Raw genomic sequence first — 20,896 nt, forward strand, 5'->3', positions numbered from 1 at the left:
ACTTGCTCAGTAAGCATTTTCATTCATTCAATGTTTTATTTTTAAACTAAATTCCCAGTTTGGTTTTAGTTTCACAGATTTTTACTTTAGGCATCCTGCCGCCTGGTCTTTAGTTCACCCTCCTTTATTGGTGAGCGCCATCCATACGAGTTTCCATCATCATCATCTTCAGTATCTGAACAAAAAAAAAACGTTCTTCCTTTGTGGTGCCTCATAAATATCGTCGGGCGTGCATAGAAGAACATTCCTTGTTTGTCGCTGAACGCCTATGTATTTTTCTCAAAAAGCTTGTAGTATATAACCCCCTTGGTTTCTTATTGCCGCCATCTTTTGGTGAAACGTGTCTTCACTTTTGAGGCGTAGTTATCACTCCAGCAGTCGCGCATGTTGCACCAGCGCCAGCAGCGCCTCCTCTTTTTGCGCCGTGCGCGAGGATGTGGTCTGTTTTGTTTTGTTTGTGACTTGCGGCGCTCCCTTCCTTTCAATGCGGTGACGACACTTCGTTCTCGCACCTTGCAAGACTGCATTGCCCTCACCCGCTGTCTGCAAATGTCCAGCGTACTCGGCTGCCTCACGTTTCAGTGCCGCATCAAGTGTGTTATTCCGCAAGTGCCCTTAGCGACGAAAATCAAGTAATGACAGCGCTGCTATGAAAACTGGTCGTGGTGTGATGCGCGATGACGACCCTCTTTGTTGCTGCGAGTACATCTCCAAAGTAGGCGAGCGATCGCACATTCTGGCATGTCTCTGCGACTGCGAGGCCTTGGATATCGCATTTGACAGGCGAGTGCCGGTAATGCAATATTGTTCGGGCTTATCGATGACTGTGATATCTCGTGGGATTTATCGCATTCCGGTCGCTCGCACCCGTCCACTCAAAGAGGTGATTTGGTTGTAAAGTAACTGGCAGTTGGTTCTTAGGAGGAAACGTGTTCTTGCCTTTGTTATTGTTTGCCGGTGTTTCTCTCCTCTTTTTTTTTTTTTTTTCCCGTCTTTCCTCGAGTTCTCGGAGGGCTGGTGTTGGCGCTAAGCGGAAACATTCGAATGCGCTGAACGTGATGTGGGCGTCAATAAAATTTTCCTAATCGTTTTCGACGCTGCGTAGTGTCGTGATCGCGGTCTCATCTACCTTTTATTCTCGCTTGCCGCAGGCTCCTTACGTGCCGTCGGGTGCCCGCACCTCACTGGTCGCTCGTCAAAGACACGGTGATGGACCGGATTCGGGTGCCTTGGCTCGGCGGGGCCAAGCGCCTGGAGACTGATGTCATCTCGCCAATCGTCATCCTACCGTCAGTACTTTTACTGGCCTGCCATAGCTGGACAATGCTCATGATCACCTTTTCGGCGCTGCCGTTTGCTCTGTTCTTCATACACCGGCGCTGTTCCAGAACCAGAACGAGAACAAGGTGCGTAGCTTTTGTGGTGCGGTAGAGCGCACGGTTCATGAAACGTTGCCTCCTTATGGCACGCTTTCCCGCCTTGTGGCAGGTTAATTTGTGAGACTAAGCGCCGCATGAAACTGATCATGGGAAATGAATTTAATGTTCGGCGATAAGATCTTGACAAAGGCATACCTCCGTGGACAAAAAAAAAAAAAAAAGCCTGCAACGCACATTTGTACATTAGTGTAATTAAATGTTACACGTCGTATCAGGTCGCTTTTAAAGATTGAGTGCCGGTGTCGTGCGTGAACTTTGATGAAATCGCAATTTGAGTTCATGCAGCAATGAGGTACTGCGCCTAATAAATACTATGGACATGTCACCGTGATGTTTGCTTACCCCCCCCCCCCCCCCCCCCCATGCTGTGGCAGCTAATTCAGCCCCACCACAAATCAATCGCTACCGCTGCTACAAAAAAAAAAAAGTTCCTGCAGCTTTTTTTGAAATGATGTATTCGAAGAAGTTGGTTGAGAACAAATAATAAAAAAATGAGCTGTTTTTTTTTTAATGTGCTGGCTGCATAACTCAGTAAAATTTGCTTGGTATTGTTCACTTGTTTGTTTTTAATTTGTCTACTTTGTTGGTTTTTGTTTCCCTGGTTATTGATCTTAGCTCGGAACAATTATGGCGGTAAGGGATGCACGTAAAACTAACAAACGTGTCTCCCATTAATATAACCTTGTCATGACAAACTATTAGTCAAACTGCTCAAGTGAACCAGCAGCTTGAATACATCTATCAAAACTGACCTTTAGCTACATGAAATAGCTCGCATTATGTTCCCGGTTAGTGCACATATGATGCTACAGCACCGCAGTTCATCGCAAAACCTGCTCATCATTTCTATTGTAAATACCAAGCCCTTCCATCAGTCTATATCACCTTTGTCGGGGGCAGTTGTGTAATAGTTTTTCGCGGGCTAACAGTGTGCAAAGTATCATGAAAAGAAGCCTGTTTACAAGATCCTGAACATTCAGGTTGTGCAAGCAACAGTCATGCTTCCAACATACAAGTCATAGGCATCGCTTATAGAAGTATAGAGCTTCCTATAGCAGCAGTGGTGTGGGCTCTTGAGCTGTTTGAATTTAGCGAATCAGTGTAGGACATAACAGGTTTGGTGTGAACTTGTTCAGATCATTGCATAGTGGTCACTAGAGAGCCATTACTTCTGGTTTTTATATACCAGGAAACCTTCAGGGGCATTATACCTTTTTTAGGGGTTAGTGCTATGAGGTGTACTTTATTAAGGCCCAAGGTTGTGCAAGTGGAAAGCAACCAATGCACATTGATGGTGGCTTGAGGCCTGTGTGTAAGTTTGTGTCATGGCCTTCATGGTTGTAAGGTGGCCTGCTTAACAGCCATACAGAGCATAACAATCTTTACAAACCCATTGTTCCATGCACATTATAATTGCAGGGTGGCCTACTTAAGGACTATATATAGCATAAAATAATCTTTATGACACCTTTGTTCCAAGCACTGTTGAGAAATGAGAAGAAAGAGTAACAGCCTGGTGTACCTATAATTACACAAACTATTGCTGTGCTCTATTTCTCAATCATCTGTCTGTATGCATTGATGGGTACTTAATCTTACCAAATCTTTATTTTTCTTACAGTCCAAGTGCAGGGTTTAATTGCATAGAAAGCAGCCTAGGTGATGACAAACCTGTAACTTCTGTACGCATGGGGCTGGCTTTGCTGCCATGAAACATGGAAAAGGTGGCAACGTTGTGGGTCACGCCCACTGTTGTCATTGTTCTTTTCTGCATGCTGCCAGATTATGCGTTTGTTTGTAAATGAAAGGGAAATCGACGCGCTGCTTTGGAATGTGCGACTCTTACCCTAATGTCACAGAGGATTCAAGAATCTGAACGTTATATTTTCTACTCTTAAATGTCTTTCTAGAATAGCGAATCAGGTGTAGTACAATGTATGAATGCAGGAATGGACCCAGGACTACTTTTATGTATGTCAACTTTCCACAAGTTTCTGAAAAAGTAGGAGATGTGCGTGGTGAACTTGTGGAAAGCAGCCATGTATGACCAGTGCAGGCAAACAAGCACAAAATATATATACCTTTGAGAAAGGTATGTTTGTGGGCTGTTATTGCAAAGAACCAGGTTTTCTAGCAATGAGTCTGGTGGGTGCACTACGTAGAATTAAAGAGTGGGGAGTAAATTTTTGCCTTCGCGAAATGTAGTGTACTCTTAGATTGTGCCTTAGTGAAGAAGTTCAGTATTCTTGCAGTGCTCGTGCCCTCTTTGGCTCCGACTATAGGGAAGTCCGAGTCCAAAAAAACATCGTGTGTGCTTGCCTTCATGACTCCCTGTTTATCTCCCATTGACAGGTTCTTCCTGTCGTGGACTGTGTCGTCCCTCGTGGTGCTGCTTGGAGTGTTCCAGCTCGAAGTGGTGCCCTACCTGGAAATTCTCTTCTCCGAAAACACTGTACTCATGCTGGCAGTCGCCTTGACCTGCCTGTGTGCTTACAAAGTGCACAACTGCCCACCTGACATCCTGGCTCCGAGTGTCAATATGGAACCGGTGGGCAAGACGGTCGAAGCGACAGCGTGCAGTGTCAGTGTGCCCTACCCGGAGACCGAGGATTCCAAGTGCTCTGTGTGCCAAGTGGTGCAGCCACCGCGCTGCAGCCATTGCCATCTTTGTGGCCGCTGCTTCCTGAAGAGGGATCACCACTGCGTCTGGTGAGCCAAGTGATTCTCTTTTGTTTTTCTTTCTTTTTGGCTGGTCAGTTTCTCACTGCTTGCTTTGTGGGGTAAAAAGATTGTGTGGTAAGCAACATTGGCATTATGAACTGCATCTATAGTATACTCTTGATGCTAATTCAAGCTCGAGGAGACTTCGGGATTTTGTTTGAATTATCCGAAGTTCGAATTATCATTCTCATAATTCAATTGAAGGCAACCCATCAATCAGTGTTGTTATATCTATAGCTTCTCAGTGCTGCAGCATTATCATAGGCAGATTTGCACAGTTGCTCGTGAAGTGTTTAGACATAAGCAATAACATTGGTGTGCATTATTATAGGACACATGCAGGACTGTGTAATAATGGGGCAAAATGCGTTGTGTACACATCCTAAACTTCTAGCTTTCCCATTTTTTGGAAGGTTTTTTTCTTTTATGTCACGGAGTGTACTGCAGCAAAAGTAACTTAGGATCTGTTCGGAACTCCATAAACCAAGGCCACGCCGACTTGTTTTTACTTTTTTTTCTTCCCCAGTTGAGAGGTTATTGTTGGTGAATGCAGCTTAGTACCTTTGTAAGCGGGCAAGTCACGTATTTGCAACTGTATGTGATATAAAAACAAATATTTAGTTGAGAGCAACAAATACAACCAATATTCCTAGGCATGGACAGGCAAAAAATTTCAGTGAATCAAATTTGTACTTTGGGGCATTTTGAATTAAGAAGCTTCGGAATACATTGAGAACATAGCAGGCTAACTAAGAATTTAAGACTTGAATTGATTAACCAATAATTTAAATTATCAGAGTTTCAATTAGTCTACCATATCCAGCAGTTGTGTAGGCTCACACAGGATGAGTTGACTATAGTAGTTGTTGTCTTTGGGAAGGAGAGAAGCAAAGAAAGCTAATGGAAACATTCAAACAGGGCATTTCACACATGTTGCTCATGCCTTCACCAGCTATACAACACAAGAATCAGCTCCTCACAGTGATTATGCATAGAAATGGAAAGTGTGTTCTGGACTTGCCACGTAAGTGTGACAAATGTATATGTTGGCCCAAGCCAGACCCTTAAGTTGTGAGCAGTTAGATTTATGTTAAGTTCTATCTTCCTCCTTATTCCTCTCTAAAGCAGAATTTTCCAAGCTGGTATAGCCAGTTATATACTTATAGAAGGAAATACATTAACTCAGCAGAGCTGAAAGTATGCTGCTAATGTGACCAGAACATTCGTGAAGAGCTGTAAGCCAATTTTTTGTCCCTTGGTCACTTTTCTAATATTGCATTGCAAATCACAACAGCCCAGCAGCTGGGCTGGTTCGAATTTGATGTACGGACAACCTCTTTGCACTGTCTCTGCCACTCTGCCTTTCATGGACAAACTGCATGAAAGAGCGAGAAAGGAGAAAAATGTACAACAGTCATGTTTCACAATGCTCGCGCCTTCTACACACAATGACTACACTGTCTTGTTTAACCTTTTGTGCGGCATTGGGACACAAACGTTTTTTTGTTTTTTTCATCTGCAGAAAAAAAAATATCTCCCAGGTCACTCATTTAAATAGCACGAGGTTGAATCATTCATATCATACCTAAGTCATCGTAATGTTGAAGAAAATTTCTTTACCACACTTTAGGAGGGTGGATGTAGTGCTACAATGGCTTTGAATTTCAGTCAGTTTATTTATGGCAGCTTCTGAATTGTTGTTTTGAGGTAGGATCGACCGGCCGAAATTTTGGATAATTTCCTCTTTTCTGGTTTTTGAGGGAGGTGATTTTAGCTTCCAGACATCACATGTTTTTGTAAATTTGTGTTATAACTGGGCCTATAAATGCATCCGAGCAATTTTCTGCGAAATTGTCCCTCTCATTCCACAGTGCTATCGAGGATATGGCTGCGTGGAACTATTTTACTGGATATCCTATATCTCTTGAAAAGTAGGCACATGTTCAGGGACGACATTTGCACTAGACAGTTTCGACAGCGAAATGGATTAAAAAGGTGGTTTATGCACGTGGTGAAGTAAGCTTTACAGGAACAGACCACTTGTGCGCACAACTTTTCCTCTTTGCAATGTAAGAAGTGATACGCTGTGCCTCTTGGTTTGGCCATTTCATCCCAAATATCAGTTGATTCAGTCGCAAGACGATTCCCTCATAAGAAGAGTGTTTTCCCACTTTTTGAAAACATTCTCATGAGTCAGTGGGACATATATGTCTCACTTTTTTTAAAATCAAACTGCAAGGTTGATTTTGATGAAGTTTGTTTCTTACTATTTCATTGTAGTTTATATCAATATACCATAGCTAGTTTTTTTTTTTATTGCAATGTCAAAAATATAGGTGAATCTACACAAAGGCTTAAGTACATTCAGTTAGGGTTCTTCCTGCAAGCTGAAGGATATTGACTAATCAGACCGCTGGCTACAGATTCATTCATGCACATGTTAACGAGTGATGTCTTAACAAGCTCTCCAATTTTCTTTGGCAGCAGGCCCGTCGTGGTTCAATTGGGCCGCCATTAGCAAACCTTGTTTTTTGTATTCCTTTTGTAGCACATCTTCAGATGCCGCCACAGCGAAGTTAAAATGCAGTCTTCAATCATTGCTAAAGTCAAGTCTATCAAAAAGGCCTTCTGTTACATATGCTGCCTACTGGGTCAACAATGAGACGATACGGGTCACTTCAGGGGAGAAGCCATTGTCGAAATTCCCCTTCCTCATGGAGCCATTCTTTACATGATCACTCGTGCCCGTAGTCTAAAAAAAAACTGTAATAGTTATCTGAAGCCTAGTGATGTGTGCATGGCTGCACACAAAGAGAAAAGAAACGTCTCATACCGCCTGAACTTAGATTGAAGTGCTTGAATTGTTCATTGATCTTGCTGCTTCATTCTGGCAAAATGCTTCCGGTTTTCACATGTGCATTGTGCGCAGAATGCACAGCATGCATTTGGGATGTGAGACGGTGAAGCGTCTGTAGCCTTAATGTAAGACGCTTACCACTCTGCCAAAAGTGAGTCATCTTTTTGAAAAACCCCAAGCTTTTTTATATTTCAGTCTGTTCATTTAACTACAACAACTGTTATACACAGTGCCAATTGGAACATCCACATCTGATTCAAACAGCACATTTTTGATTTATGTCTACTTTTGGCCAGTAATCTTTTGCGACATCAGGTGACAGAAATGTGACATCCGATGACAGAGAAAAGAAACAACCTCTCATACCGCCCGCCCACGGACGAGAGTGAGTCCGGCCTCTTTTTGAAAAGAGGGCTTCTGAAGAAACAGCAACTTCGCGCTCTGCTTGTAACCTTTACGCAGTGCGCACGGCTTCAATATTTGGCCGAGCAGTTCATAGCCATGTCTGCTTTCTGCAGGATGCGTTTTTTCAACAAGTCCGAGAGGTGCTTCATGATCCCGTTAAGAAAGATAAGCTGTTCCGTCGTGGCCTTGTTGTGATAAATCGGTTAGGGCTGTTTCATGGGCTAGCCGCCCACCTGCATTGCGCATGCCGGCACACCTGCCGCACCCAAACGCAGGGTAAAATAGCGCTGCCGATTTGTCCATTTTGTCCCCTTGGGGTGCGGCTGGTGACCCGGCACCTGCATTGCGGCTGGGTGGCTAACGCATGGAACGAGCCTTAACCATTTGTTTCCCACATACAGCATGTGCAGCGAATGCATTGAAAAGTAATATTTTTAGACAGTTTTGATTCAAAACAATACTTGGGAAAAAAAACTTGCAACCGGACTTGTAAATTTTAGAAGGGTTTTATTACTGCCACATTTGTCGCAGTTGGGAATGGGGAGCTTTCAAAAAGGACACCATGTGCTGAACTTCAAAAGCTGTCATGATGCATGAAAAGCTTTAAAGCAGTTGATCTTTCCGGTTTTGTTTTTATCTTATTTGTTTTTTTATTTTTCTATTTTGTTGAGATACTTGTTGATCCAGTGCCATTGTTTTGTTAGTCACCTGAGTCGATGAAAGTTAAACTTCTTCATCCTCACTGTCTATGCAGCTTGTACCGCCCATGCACGGCTGTCTCTCTGGCAGAATATACTCTACTTTGCAGCCTAAATATTTCAAGTTTTTCTTTTCGCTTGCACTCGGATATTCATTTTGAAAAAGAATTGCTTAGATTTGCTTGTCTTTCAACTCTTATCCCCAAAATGAAAAACCTTTTAAGGCTTTGAGGTAGTCTAAAAGTTATTTTGCAGTTAATAACGAAACATAACTGCGACGCACTGTAGACTGCGGTACGCTTTTTGGCAATATCCGAAATGCTGGCCGTCCTAGTCCCGGGAGCCAGAAACGTGCATTTGTGTCCCGCTGGGGCCAATATTTCATTCCCATTATTAATGAGTCAGTAGCGGCTGATTAAGAGCTAGAAACAGAGATTCACAAAGTTTTTGTCGCCTTTCTTTTAATGCCTGGGGAAACATACAGCTCACTATGCTAAGCTTTATTAAGCCTATGTAAACTGTTTTCATCTGCTATTTATAAAATTGTGTTTTAACTGACTCGCTAACGTTAACAAGGCATAAGAAGAAACACACTAAGGAGCTTTAAACAGAATGAAACATGCTGAAGCCGCTTGCTTTTACAGTCGAAGTGGATTGGCGCATGACTGGTGTGACTGGCGCATGACTGTGCCCTTGTCAGTGCTCTTTTTTTAAGGTAAAGAATGAGTACTTGTTTTCTCGTGGTTCTCAAACCGTGCAGTGGCCTAAATAGATTTTAGCTTTTTTCCTTTTTTTCTGTTGCTGCGAAACCTCAATGGATTACTGCTGCTAGGGTCTTCCATATAAAGACTGTTTAGCACCACTTCTCTGTTTGAATAAGCACCAACAGTGCTTGTTGCTTTGTTGTTTAGATTATAAGGCACTGGTTGAATACTCTGTTTCGGGAAGTGATCGGGAACCATTTCTGGTGTGTAAGCTCTGGGTTACATTGACCACATTGCTCTTCAATCTGATTGCACCAGGTTGGATGCCTGCATTGGTGAGAAGAACCATCGAGCTTTCATCCTTGGCCTGGTTTGTTTGCTGGTGTCTCTGGTGTACGGTGCGAACCTCACCCTGACCACTGTCTGCCGGCCGAAGATGCTTTGGGACACCTTCCTTATTCCAGACAACTGCTTCGAGGTGTACGAGGACATTCAGTGAGTACACTTTTTCGGTGGCTGCACGCTTGCAGGACGACTGACCCCCCCCCCGCATATTTCCCCTTCTCGGCACTAGAAAAGAAAGCTTTGTTCATTTTCTAGCTTCAAATTCATGCAGCACTGACAGCACCTTAGAGTTTGCAAAAGTTCACTGCCAGTCAGCTGAGCAAACAAAAGTTTGCCAAAAGTGGTCTCGAAGCTTAATGCCCTTGCATACTCTGAGAGTTCCCACGCTTTTCTGATAGAACGAACTCTTTTTGTATGTTATTTCAATACCAATGGCTTTTAAGTTCACTCTCGGAATGGGAATTCATTGCTTTATCTTCAACAGCATGTAGGTGTAGGATGTGGGAATCGAGGTTAGCCCGCCGCCCTTGCGCGGGCTTTGCCGCCTCTTTCTGCGTTCTCATGTCCTCACATGACTCCTCCCCTCCGCGGTCTTCCGCGCTGGGGGAGCGGGGAGTGACGTATTAACCCCTCTCACCCGGTAGTGGATGTCGACTGTGGCGCTGTGCGCGAAGTCTCTCGGGACGTTTTGCATGCGCGCATCGGGAGTGAAGAGCCCCTCTCCGGGACGACAAGGGGTAAGCACGCTTCTTTTCCGTTTGTCAGCTCCCTTTGTTTGGGGCTCGTTCGGACTTCACCAACAGTGCCTTGCGCCCACGGCAAATGCTTACCTTTCGTCGCCCCACCGTCTGAACGCTAGGCCGAAGAGCCGCGCAGTATCCTAGTGCATGACCAGGCTACGCCGACCCGTATCTCTCGGCAGCCTAGGCGAGTGCCTTTGCCCTCGCTCGTGCAACCGAGCCTTTGTCCCGGTGTCATCGTGACTCACTTTTACCACAGAGACGTGCTGCGGCACCCCAGTGTAGTACTTCTCGCCCGTGGCGTGGATAAGCCCATTTGCTTTCCTGCCGTGCTTTTGCAATGGGCTATGTACTGCGTTTTTGGTGTTGCCGGAGACGATAAAGTGTTGCAACCTTAAGCAGTACCGTGTTCTTGCCACGGCGACCGTTAACGCGTGCCCTGCAGCTCGCTAAGACCGGACCCACGCTAGTGGCCGTACTCCTTCGGGATACATCTACACTACAAGTCTTTCTCTCGCTTTCTTTTTCCATCATGTTTCACGAGCATAGCAATGGCAGGTTTACTTTTAATGTGGAGTTAATACATTTTGTGCACCTCTCCCATGGCTTATTCTTGGTTGGTGATACAAAGGGTAAGGGTTAAACTTGTCAGTATCATGTAATGTAATCCATGATGATGAGTGGTTAGAGAAAGAAGGAAAAAAAAACTAAAGGGGTAATGCAAAAGAAAAAAATACACACACACAGACATCATTACTGTATTGCCCATTTAAACCATGCCCATTGCCAATGAACTCTAGCACAATTTTACTCCAAGTAGTCTATTGCAAAATTTACAATGAAGATGATGGACTTTGTATTTACCTGGTTTACAAATGCAGTATTTGTAAAACCAGGTCGGTTGAGACCACGGAGGAAGAAACATTTAAGAGGTGCAACTCCGCTTCATGAGGCGACCAGATAGCGTCACATTGCCGGAGGGCCATATCCCGCTGGCGGCGTCTCGCGGTAGAAAGGGGGAGTGCCGCTGTTTCGATTTCTGTGGGAACTGGTCGCATGCGTTGCTCACGTTCTGCCGCAGTCGCAGAGCGGAGAAGTGGAGCGCGTTCGGATGCGCTCGGTTGGTAGCGTTGCCTTTTTTTTTCCGTAGTTTGCACCGCAAGGTGCTGCCAACTGAAATGTCTCCGTCGAAGCATGTTACTTTCGTATTTTATGCGACATTATCTGGATGCCTGCAGACACCTCCTAAATATTTCTTCCTCTGTAGTTGAGACGCAATCTTTTAGTGTTTTGTGCCCTCGCCTCCAGATGGCAGTGCCACATTGCAATGCACAGGATTGACTGAATAAATGACCTGAACAATATAGTGAACAATGCTAGATTGCAGTAGGTGTAATAAAAGCTGATTATAACAAACAGGCAGGATGACCATTTCACCTCCCCATTTGAAAGGGGATATAAATAGTGTTCATCAGTATCAAGGGCACAAGTGTATACTCAGAAGTGTGAAGATTGAATGAAAGATATCAAGAAAGCTTGCAATAAAGCATAGGGTAATAGTGAATATTAATAATGCTTGATGTTCCAGCGACACTGGGCATTTCCGCCATTTTTTCTTATGCGCCGTTGTAGAATCTTCTGCCAGCATCTCTGTTAGGAGACGCAATGGAGAGGCTAAGCTGCATTCGTTGGCGAAGCTTTCAAACCAAGAAAATGCGGTTGTTTCTTTCATCGTCCAGCTTTAAAGTAAACGGACCTAATTGTGCAGCCACAAATCAAATAAATCTCAATATTGGAGCTCTGCACGCTCAGAAAGTCATCCGTATGGCAGCTGCAAGAGGTGCACCGCTTTGCAAAGCCAAACTGCTGCTCTCTGGGGGCATGCACTTCCGGTCTGAGGTGGGCGTTCAAGTAAAGTGTTTGTTACGGAGGAGATGTGACTGTCAAACTTCGAAGATAGCCTTGCACTGCAATACATTTCCATTGTATTGCCCAATGCGATTTTATTCACGCATTGTATGTACACCTTTCAGATATCGACACCAAGTTTCTGCACGACCTGTTCAATGCTGTGCTGCTTCCTTGGCTCATTTCTTTAGCCACAAGGATCTTTATACCTTCTGCAGTTGCTTGTTTTCTTTTAATAAGGAATAGACTTGTACATGCATGAGCGGTGCACTGCAAAGAAAACAAAAGAGGATGAGTTTATGATAATAATTCCTCGTCGTACTAACCGTAGCGACGAGAGGCTTGAAAAGCTATGCTCGGAAAATAAATGATGGTGATACTCGCGGTGATGATACTAAATAATGGTGAGCGTGATGGTGGTGATGAAGCTTAAAATGAGACCAAGTTCAGCAACACAAGCAGCACCTGCACCAAGCTGTTGCCATGTGATCCCATGGAGTGCTGCCTTTCCTTTAGTACTTCCCTCGTAGATTCTTTCTTTCCTCCGTGAATAAAAGTCTTGATATGAATATTGACACGTGTAATCTTCCCCATAACAATATGTTCTATTCAGTTTCAACCACATTCAGCGTATAGCAATCAGTTGGTTTGATACATTTGCATAGTGAGGCCACTTTTTTATAGTTCTGGTTCATTTGTTTAAATTTGAGCTATTTCTTTTTTTTAGCGTCTACACAATGCTTTTAAATAAATAAACAGAATGAAATAAGCTTTCCAACGAGGTGGCGGTAGCTCCTGCCGTCCCAATTGTTTTGTGGAACTGGCTGTATGGAAATCGCTGTGCCGACGCTCGCACGTTGTCTGTCTGTGCAGCATATCACTGTGTTTCGTGTCCGCCGTGTACGCACTGCTGGTGGCCATCCCCGTGGGGCTGATGCTTCTTCAGCAGCTCTGGCTCGTCGCCATCAATACTACAATCTACGAGATGCGCCGGCACAAGATTGGCATCCACAGCCGTGGAGTGTGCAACAACTGCCGCTCATTCTGGTGCCCCAGCTGGAGGTAGCTTGTGACGACTGTTCCTTGTGTCCTCCACACGAGGACTGTCCCTTGTGTTATCCTTTTTTTTTTTTTGTGATCACAGCTGTCACTTCCAGAAAACTATTTATTTTCCATTACGTTCCATGGTACCGTTAGAAAAACGTGTAGTTACTCATTCTTGTGGCTGTACATTGATGCTGCGCACAGTTGGACTAGGCAGGGGATCCGTTCTTCCGTTGCACGAAGGTCTAGCATACAGTGCTTCGAGCACATGCTCAACATGGCTGAGTAATGCCGGGGCACGTTTGCAACTGCGTTGAAGCATACCCTGTGGGGTCTCAACTTCTGGCGAGTTTTATTTGTGTGCTGCTACCTTCCACGTTCCCTGAAACCTGATGAAGGCTGTGTGGCATGTGCTCATTTCTTGGGGCATTAAGGGTTAAGATAGACATTTTACTTAAGGGCTAGTCATAGCTCACTTGCAATTATGTGCTGTCCAGATGGCACGTTTTGTATTGTAGTGGTATACAACTGCATTACCTCCACTTGAGTACAGATTCATACATGCCTCTGCATGAATGTTGCGTGTTTAAGGCAGTGTGGAAATTTTCAGCTTAGGAAGTTTGTTGAGGCTATGTGGGGACTATAGGAAGGAGGAACATTGTTTATTATTTTAATACTATAACCAGTAATGAATGGTAAGTTTGCAAGTATTTTGACATGTTTAACATTAATAATACCAAGCTTTTAGATGCGAAACAGCTCTTTTACTAGCCTGTGTAACGCAGTCCCTCCGTTCGCACCGCACTTCCCTGGCCGCAGGTGTTGGGCGGTTCCAAGTAGGTCACACCTTCCCTCGCAGTGCGCTCGCGTTGACGTCACTCTCTTCTTAGCCTGTTGCCACTTTCCGTGTGTCATCCCTCTCTCTTCACTCTCTCCACCGCTCGCAACGTTCGATCGCTTCACTCTCTCCACCGCTCCCAACGCTCGAGCCCACTCCTCACGTGGACATCATCTCACCCATGCCACCTCTCTCCATCTCTCAGCGAGAAGAAGCCGTAAGCCAACGGGCGGGTGCACCTTGAGAATTTCGCGGCGCTGACAATGTGGACAGTGCGCCGTTGCTTGCCGCACGATCGTGCCGACGGGCGGGAAGGCATGGCGGCAAGCTTCCCTCTAGTGTGTGCTTATCTTTCCCGGCTGTTGCCGGCGTTGTGACGTTCGCAAATGGCACGTGAATAGGGATTAGGCAAGAGCCAGGGAAGCTGAACGCAAGCGTCGGCAGTGGAAGACCAGTGACACCGATGAGGTGCAAGTCAAGAACACCGATCGTGTTCGAAAATACAGACAGCACACCGATAACACCGACGAGACGCGAGCCAAGGAAGCCGAGCGCAAGAGTGTTTAACGTGTCCCGCCTCCTGTGTCATTGTGTTTCAAACAAACGTTTACTCGAGTAAACACTACACAGAGTTTCGCTTCAAACCAATCTTCCAGCACCCGTGTCGATGCCAGTTTCAACCGGGTCAACACCGTGCACACCGCTGATGATCAGGGTTCCCTTCAGGGAGATGGTCCTTAGTTTTTTTTGCTACTTTTTAAACAGAAGCAAGTTCTTGGATATAGTATGCTCTCTTTAATAAGCTGCCAAAGGTAGTGTAAAGGCACTCAAGCAGCCAGCAGCTAAGGAGACTCAAAAGAATCTCCTGTTGCTTGAGTATTTGAGACTTTTCCTCAGGAATTACTGCTTCCTTCATCGATCTCTTATTGCTGTTTTGTTTCTCCACATAGCCCATGTGAAATTTAATGCATCTTGCATGGTCTTTCAGTATGTGTTCTTAGATAAAGTTGTGAAAACTGGCTGTGGTTGCCTAGCACGATGATGCTGCCTATAATGGGCGTGTACATAACTAAGTCAAGGGCATGTCCTTTTTTGCTTACTCCCATTCCTCCTAGTGATTTTCGTGTTTACAGAAAGCTGCTGTTGCAACTTTTCACGAGTATTATACACTGTGGAACGTTCCATTTGTGTCAAGTACTTCATTCTTGGTACTTGTCTTTCTGTGCTGCAGAATGCAGAGAAATAAACACTTTACTTCAAAAGTACATATTGCTTTATTACCAAAAATAACTGCCTTAACAGATCTTGAAGCAATGCAAGAGTGGACAAAGAAAAAAAAACATTACACAAAACACACACAAGAAAAGAATAGTCCTGCATGACAAGAGTTGTGTAGAACTAAAGGGACACTAAAGTGAAATGATGAATTGCTTTAGATTGATACAGTGCACTCCGAGAGCTGAAATGTCGATTTTCACCATCATAGGTTTATTAATGAGAGGAAAATCAAGCTGAAGGTTTCATTTTTTCTAAAATTTCACGCTGAAACCTTCATGTGTGACGTCACGGTATACAAAGTATATTTTTTCTATTTCAGTGACATTGGCTCAACGAAATTTCATGAAAATTAGCATATTAAGTCTGCGGCCTCCTCAGCAAACAATGCACTTCATGTTTATCGATTAAGAACTATACACAGGGCACAGTAGATTCCATTAAAATCTTTTACGTGGCTATTGTTGGTCCGGGAATTTCCAGGTGGCGTCATTACATGCATTTTTTAATGCATCATCTTGTGGCAAGCGTGATTTTGGTGTTGGGAAAGAGTAATTTACCAATACAATAAAACAACTCTTTTCTCTATTGCGTCCCTTTAAACTAAGCACGGAAATGTTACAAGAACTCTTTACAATAGCATGGACGATAGAAAGAAACTAGGAAAGAGACCACCATGCGGAAACTATGTTTGCCAGCCAGCTCTCTTCTTTCTCTCCTGTGCCATAAAAAGTTGGCCCACCATGAGGCCTCTCCATCTCTTTGATTGGCCCTAACATGCATGGCCTAGGATTTGCCTGCATGTTTTGACTGATGTGCACTTGTGCAGCTGTACTGTGCACATTTGATCATATCCTTGTGCAACTTCGATTGTTTCATGCAACGTGCACAACACAGCAACAGCAAGCTGTTGCATTGTGATCCTGGAGCGTGCTTCCTTTGCTTTAATTGACTTGAAGTTTCTTTCCATCCTCCACGAATAGAACTCTTGAGACGAACATGTTCTGCTCAGTTTCAACCACATTCAGCGTATACTGCGATACATCTGGTCAATGAGGCTACTTTTTTATAGTTCTGCCTCATTTGTCAAGATTTGGCGTTTTTCTTTTTAGGTACAGTGAACTTGAAACAAACTGCACTTCAATGAGCTGTTGTAACATCACATGCAAGTTGCTTTAAAGTATTTTCAACTGAAAATGATGGTCAAGGTTGAGTTATGCGAGCGATGCAGTCACAGTGACTCGAGAAGGACATGAAATCCTTATATAGGGAAAGTGAAGAATGGCAACTCTCTTACAGAATTTGCTCCGATTCTCAAGTTGTTGCAAGATGGTATCAAAATGTTGTGGCAGTTTAGTGCCGAGCTTAATTGCACAAGTGTTGACATACACAACACTTGTGCAATTGTGCAACACCAGCTTCCGCATGAATGCAATGCCAGAGGGAAAAGCACAAGCATGAAAAACAAACGTAGCTGAAAATTATCTTTGATTTACGGGTAAGAGGAACTATTTGCTGCTGACATCACCAGCGAAATGGTAAACGTTCACATAACTGCACTCACTACAAAGTAACATATACTAGAAAACTGCAAGGAGAGGGAATGTTGGAAAGGACAATGACAAATCATCGAACCAAGATGCAGAGTTTCGAGTTTTGTTTAAAATTCACTTTTATACTGGTCTATGCTGTCCATGTAACCACTGCTCCCTTGCAGGTGGTCAGGTGTCGAGCTCTGACAATGTAGCTAGCTACATTTGTTAAAGGGGCCCTGGAACATTTTTTCAAGCAGCCATAGAATGGAGTCGCTAAAAGAGTTTATTGCCTCACGAATTCACTTTCGCAAAAATTTTTAGAATCGGTCTAGTACGAGAGGAGTTACTGAGATTTGTTCCACGCTGCAATCGCATTCTCTTTTCTCTCGTCCCGACGAAAGGGTTAAAAGCTGAGCAGGGACAGATAGCACAGGGAAAGAAAATACGTCACCCACGCCTCATTACCTTGAGCACTTTTTGGGAGCGAAGCTCCTTGGGACCCCACTCTGCTGTCGCCATCAAAGCTTCCCACCACATCACTGCTCTTCACCCCAGTGTTTACGTAGAGCAAGGTTAGTTTTGCAGCTTCCAATTGATGCTTGCTCTCAAGTGGACGCGACAGCCGAAGGAAGAACTAGCAACAGTGCAGTTCCCTCTCACATCATGCCTCACGCGTTCGCAAATCACGCACCGAGTACGGAGAAAGCAAGCACGAAGAAATGCGCAATGCATCACAAGTGGCTACTCCTTGTGTGTCTCGGCTAACAGAGACATGTGCGTCGCCTCCCTATTCACGCGTCGGCCGCATGTGCCGGCTCACGAGTGGAGCTACGAAATTGCACTGGTTCTAAAGACATTCCCCACCCTACCACTTTCATAAAAGCTAGCAGTGAGATCAGGTGCATAATCTTCTGCATTCGATTTTCAAAGAGCTTTCCTGGTCGGTTGTATTCGTACACAGAACTGCTTGTATGTTTTTACTTTGAATAAAATGTGCGCCTTTTCACTGTGACTGCACGTGTTGACAAGTCGTGGCCTTTCATGGCAACCCCAGTAATGACCAAGTGCGCCATGCTCAAATCTGCCTGTGGCTGATACTTGGCCAGGGACATATTGATTTTAGAGCCTCTGCGTCAATTGTAGAGAGAGCAGAAAGTGATTTTCAGCCCGACTGAGAATTTATCGTAAATGTTGCGTACTGCGCCATAATATTTGGCACACGCATTCTCGGGAACCTCAACTACCGATTGGCAGCGTTTTCTGACTATGCTCAAAAAGTGTTGCAGGGCCTCATTAAGAAAATAACGACATGGCTTTCGAGCTATTTTCACTGAAAGTGAGGGTAGAGTGGCCAATATAGTTGCACATTTAAAACACACACAAAAGATTTCTCACCATACACTAACTCAAAATTGTCCCTTCTCTGCCCACCTTGACTAACAGCAAAGGCCATTTTAGCAATGCTTCAATGACATCAAAGAGTGTGTAGACATTTCTGTGCACAGAAACGCGAAGCACTGCACTGACATGGCATGCTCACAGTTGTCTCATTTAAGCTTGTACAATTTGGTTTCGTGTCCCTCTGAAATGTGTACGGAGCAAGTTCCATTTTGTCGCATTAGCACTTGACGAACATGTAACAGCACTTAAAATGTATCACCAGATGGCAATCGTACTTGAACAGCAAGTGTTGCTAGTAGCAAATGATTACATTTGATGTCTTTTTGAGCACAAATTTTGGCACTGGTTATGCATTGCACATAAACGCACCTCTGAATCCACAGGCAAGTGTCTCATTGGCGCACACATTGTCTTGGTTTAAAAATGCTCGCCGCTTCAGATGAATTGACAGTGGGATAATATACTCTTGCGGCAACCACATCCCATACAAAATCTGTTTACAATAGTGTATTAAAAAATTGGGGAAGAGTTGAACGCGATAGCAATACCCTAGTGCATACTTCAAACACTTAGTGCATGAAATCTTTTGGAACTTGTGATGTACCCACTACTTGGCCTTAAGAGAATAGGCGCAGTAACGTGTGCACCTTGAGTAGCGGGTGATCGGCTTTAAGCCACTGCATTTCGAACAAGAGGAAGTTGTTTTCACTGTATTCACAAGCAAACACATGGTTGTATGGCAGAAACCGCTTGCCATAAAAAAGACCTAGGCTCGTTTCTCACTCTGACCCAGAATTTTTTATATTTTGTTTGCATATTTCTAGTTTTTTCGGTCACACACAAGATGATTTTTCGCACACAATCAATGACATCGACACAGACGCCGGAATTTCTGCGAAAAAAGCTCTTTAACACTATCACGTTAATAATAACAGCCAGTTTTTCAGGACATACCATACCGCAGCCACTGAACTTAGGCATACAATGCATAATGCCATATAATGCCCCAAAATGGAATGAGGCAATTGCCAGCCACCAAAATTACTTCAGCAGAAGAGCTTGCTTATGAATAATTCAACTCAAGTGCTGCTTGTGACTCTGTGAAGGAAACAAAACAAGGGGGGGGGGGGGTAGGGGGGACTTAGGCACTACTGCTTTAATTTTTTTTCATGAGCTCAATTTTATGGGTGAATGACACTACTGTCTAGCCTGCTTGCTCATTCTTTTCTCCCCTTGCCTTAACCCCTATAGGCTTCCTACCAGAAACTCTAATTGCTGTGGGTTAAAAGAAAGAAAACCAATTGTTAGCTATGGCACATTAACCAGGTGCGTACCTGCTCATGCCATGTAATGGCAGTGTCCTGAATGCAGTTTCTAAAACGATATAGCTGGCATTGCCTAGAATACGATATATTCTGCTGCGATCATTGGTTCATCCGCTGTGTTTACTATTGAATCCAAAGCACACAAAAAGTGTGCTTTGGAATCAATGGTAAACACAAAACACAAAAAAAATCTATGGCTTTGGAACCACCATAGTGCATTGAAAATCTTGACTGTAGATTTTCTTGTGTGATGAATGTGCAGAACGACAGAAAGCAGAACAAGACAAGATGTCGGCAATATGTGGTTTGAACTTCGAATCCCGAAGAACTTTTGTTAGTGTGATATTTAAGTGAGCCAGGTTTATGGTTACCTGTTACATTAACAGCATGCAGTGAAATTAACTGCTGTACACTCGAAAATGTGACCCTGTGATATAAACATCAAATCAAGTGTATGATGTTTTGCCACTCTTGTTCGCTGCCTTGGCTAACTTTAGCTTGCTTTTCTGCACATCCTGCCTCGCCGCAGTTGTCTAGTGGCTAAGGTACTCGGCTGCATTTCCGATGGAGGCGGAAATGTTGTAGACCCGTGTGCTCAGATTAGGGTGCACGTTAAGAACCCCAGGTGGTCGAAATTTTCGGAGCCCTCCACTACGGCGTCTCTCATAATCATATGGTGGTTTTGGACGCTAAACCCCACATATCAATCAATTACTGCACATCCTGATGCAAGCGCCATTCTGCTTGAAAAAAAAAAAAAGAAAAATTGTTCAGCACGACAGTTTGAGTACCCGTTCCCCGTTCCACATGAGCACACACCACAAAAAATTTTTTTTTAACAATGTCAGTTTGACAAGAAACTTGCTAGGCACTATGCAAGTCTATTTGCAAAATGAACAAGTCGGATTGACTAATTATGACAGCAGTTTTTTCTTTTGCTCTCTCTCTTATGTTTCACCCTTTCTCAAGTTTCATAAGCTTGTCATGACTCTGACCTGTTTAGCTCTTTAACATTTGTACACACCATTAGGTAAAAAAAAAAAAAATGCTTGCTGCTTTTTTCACAGCCCAGTCATTCGAAATAAAACTGTCGCACGGCTGTGCAGTGAATGTGCCGTCACTGAAATTCACTCATGCACACAGAAAAACACCTTCACGTCACCCCAAAAGACAAAAACATTATGTACACATTATGTACATAACATTTTCACTTGATTTTATCATTGGCAGAATAGGATAGTGATATACAAGAATAATGAGCGACAATATAACACTAAAAATTAAAAACATGCATGATATGATTACCACAACATCAGTGTTACATATTGTTGGCCAATCATATTTGGCTCCCTATGAATGCCCTGTCGACAATTGCACTATCTGGACGATCTATACCTTCTCTGGCTTGGCACAGGAACTGTTTTGTCACTGATCTGCTTACCTAAATCAATGCACGGCCTTAGTTTCCCCAACTCGGCAAACAGCAGTGCAGATACACGCGTGTCTCTCAGCTACAATTTCTCTTGGGAGAATGCAGTAGCCATCACGCACCACAGGCAAAACAGAGGCTGTGAACTGCCTCCAACCAATTGAAAAAAAAAAAATAAATAATTAGAGGCTCACTTCTCTAGTTCAGATCACGAAGGCTTCTGGTGGCAAAC

General features: G+C 43.9%; 1 protein-coding gene across 3 annotated transcripts; it reads left to right on the top strand.

Annotated features, from left to right (window-relative positions):
* Positions 1–425: 425 nt before the first annotated feature.
* Positions 426–14,964, top strand: GABPI (zinc finger DHHC-type palmitoyltransferase GABPI). Of its 3 annotated transcripts, none has more exons than XM_037422892.2 (5): positions 426–783; positions 1,152–1,406; positions 3,792–4,148; positions 9,143–9,319; positions 12,691–14,964. In XM_037422892.2, the coding sequence occupies exons 1-5, from the start codon at positions 650–652 to the stop codon at positions 12,881–12,883; spliced, it is 1,116 nt and encodes a 371-aa protein (XP_037278789.1). In that variant the 5' UTR covers positions 426–649; the 3' UTR covers positions 12,884–14,964. The 3 variants fall into 3 exon arrangements, with proteins under 3 accessions (XP_037278789.1, XP_075748886.1, XP_037278790.1); XM_075892771.1 differs by having other exon boundaries at positions 427–793; XM_037422893.2 differs by lacking the exon at positions 426–783 and adding an exon at positions 932–1,060.
* The last annotated feature ends 5,932 nt before the right edge of the window (positions 14,965–20,896 follow it).

The sequence above is a fragment of the Rhipicephalus microplus genome, chromosome 4, assembly GCF_043290135.1.
Source record: "Rhipicephalus microplus isolate Deutch F79 chromosome 4, USDA_Rmic, whole genome shotgun sequence".
Lineage (NCBI taxonomy): Eukaryota > Metazoa > Arthropoda > Arachnida > Ixodida > Ixodidae > Rhipicephalus > Rhipicephalus microplus.

Bases quoted from the DNA above. Each gene is read 5' to 3' on its own strand.
- GABPI (XM_037422892.2), top strand. From the start codon at position 650: ATGAAAACTGGTCGTGGTGTGATGCGCGATGACGACCCTCTTTGTTGC. The intron at 1,407-3,791 runs GTGCGTAGCTTT...TCCCATTGACAG, and splicing joins AGAACCAGAACGAGAACAAG to GTTCTTCCTGTCGTGGACTG. The intron at 4,149-9,142 runs GTGAGCCAAGTG...TGATTGCACCAG, and splicing joins AGGGATCACCACTGCGTCTG to GTTGGATGCCTGCATTGGTG.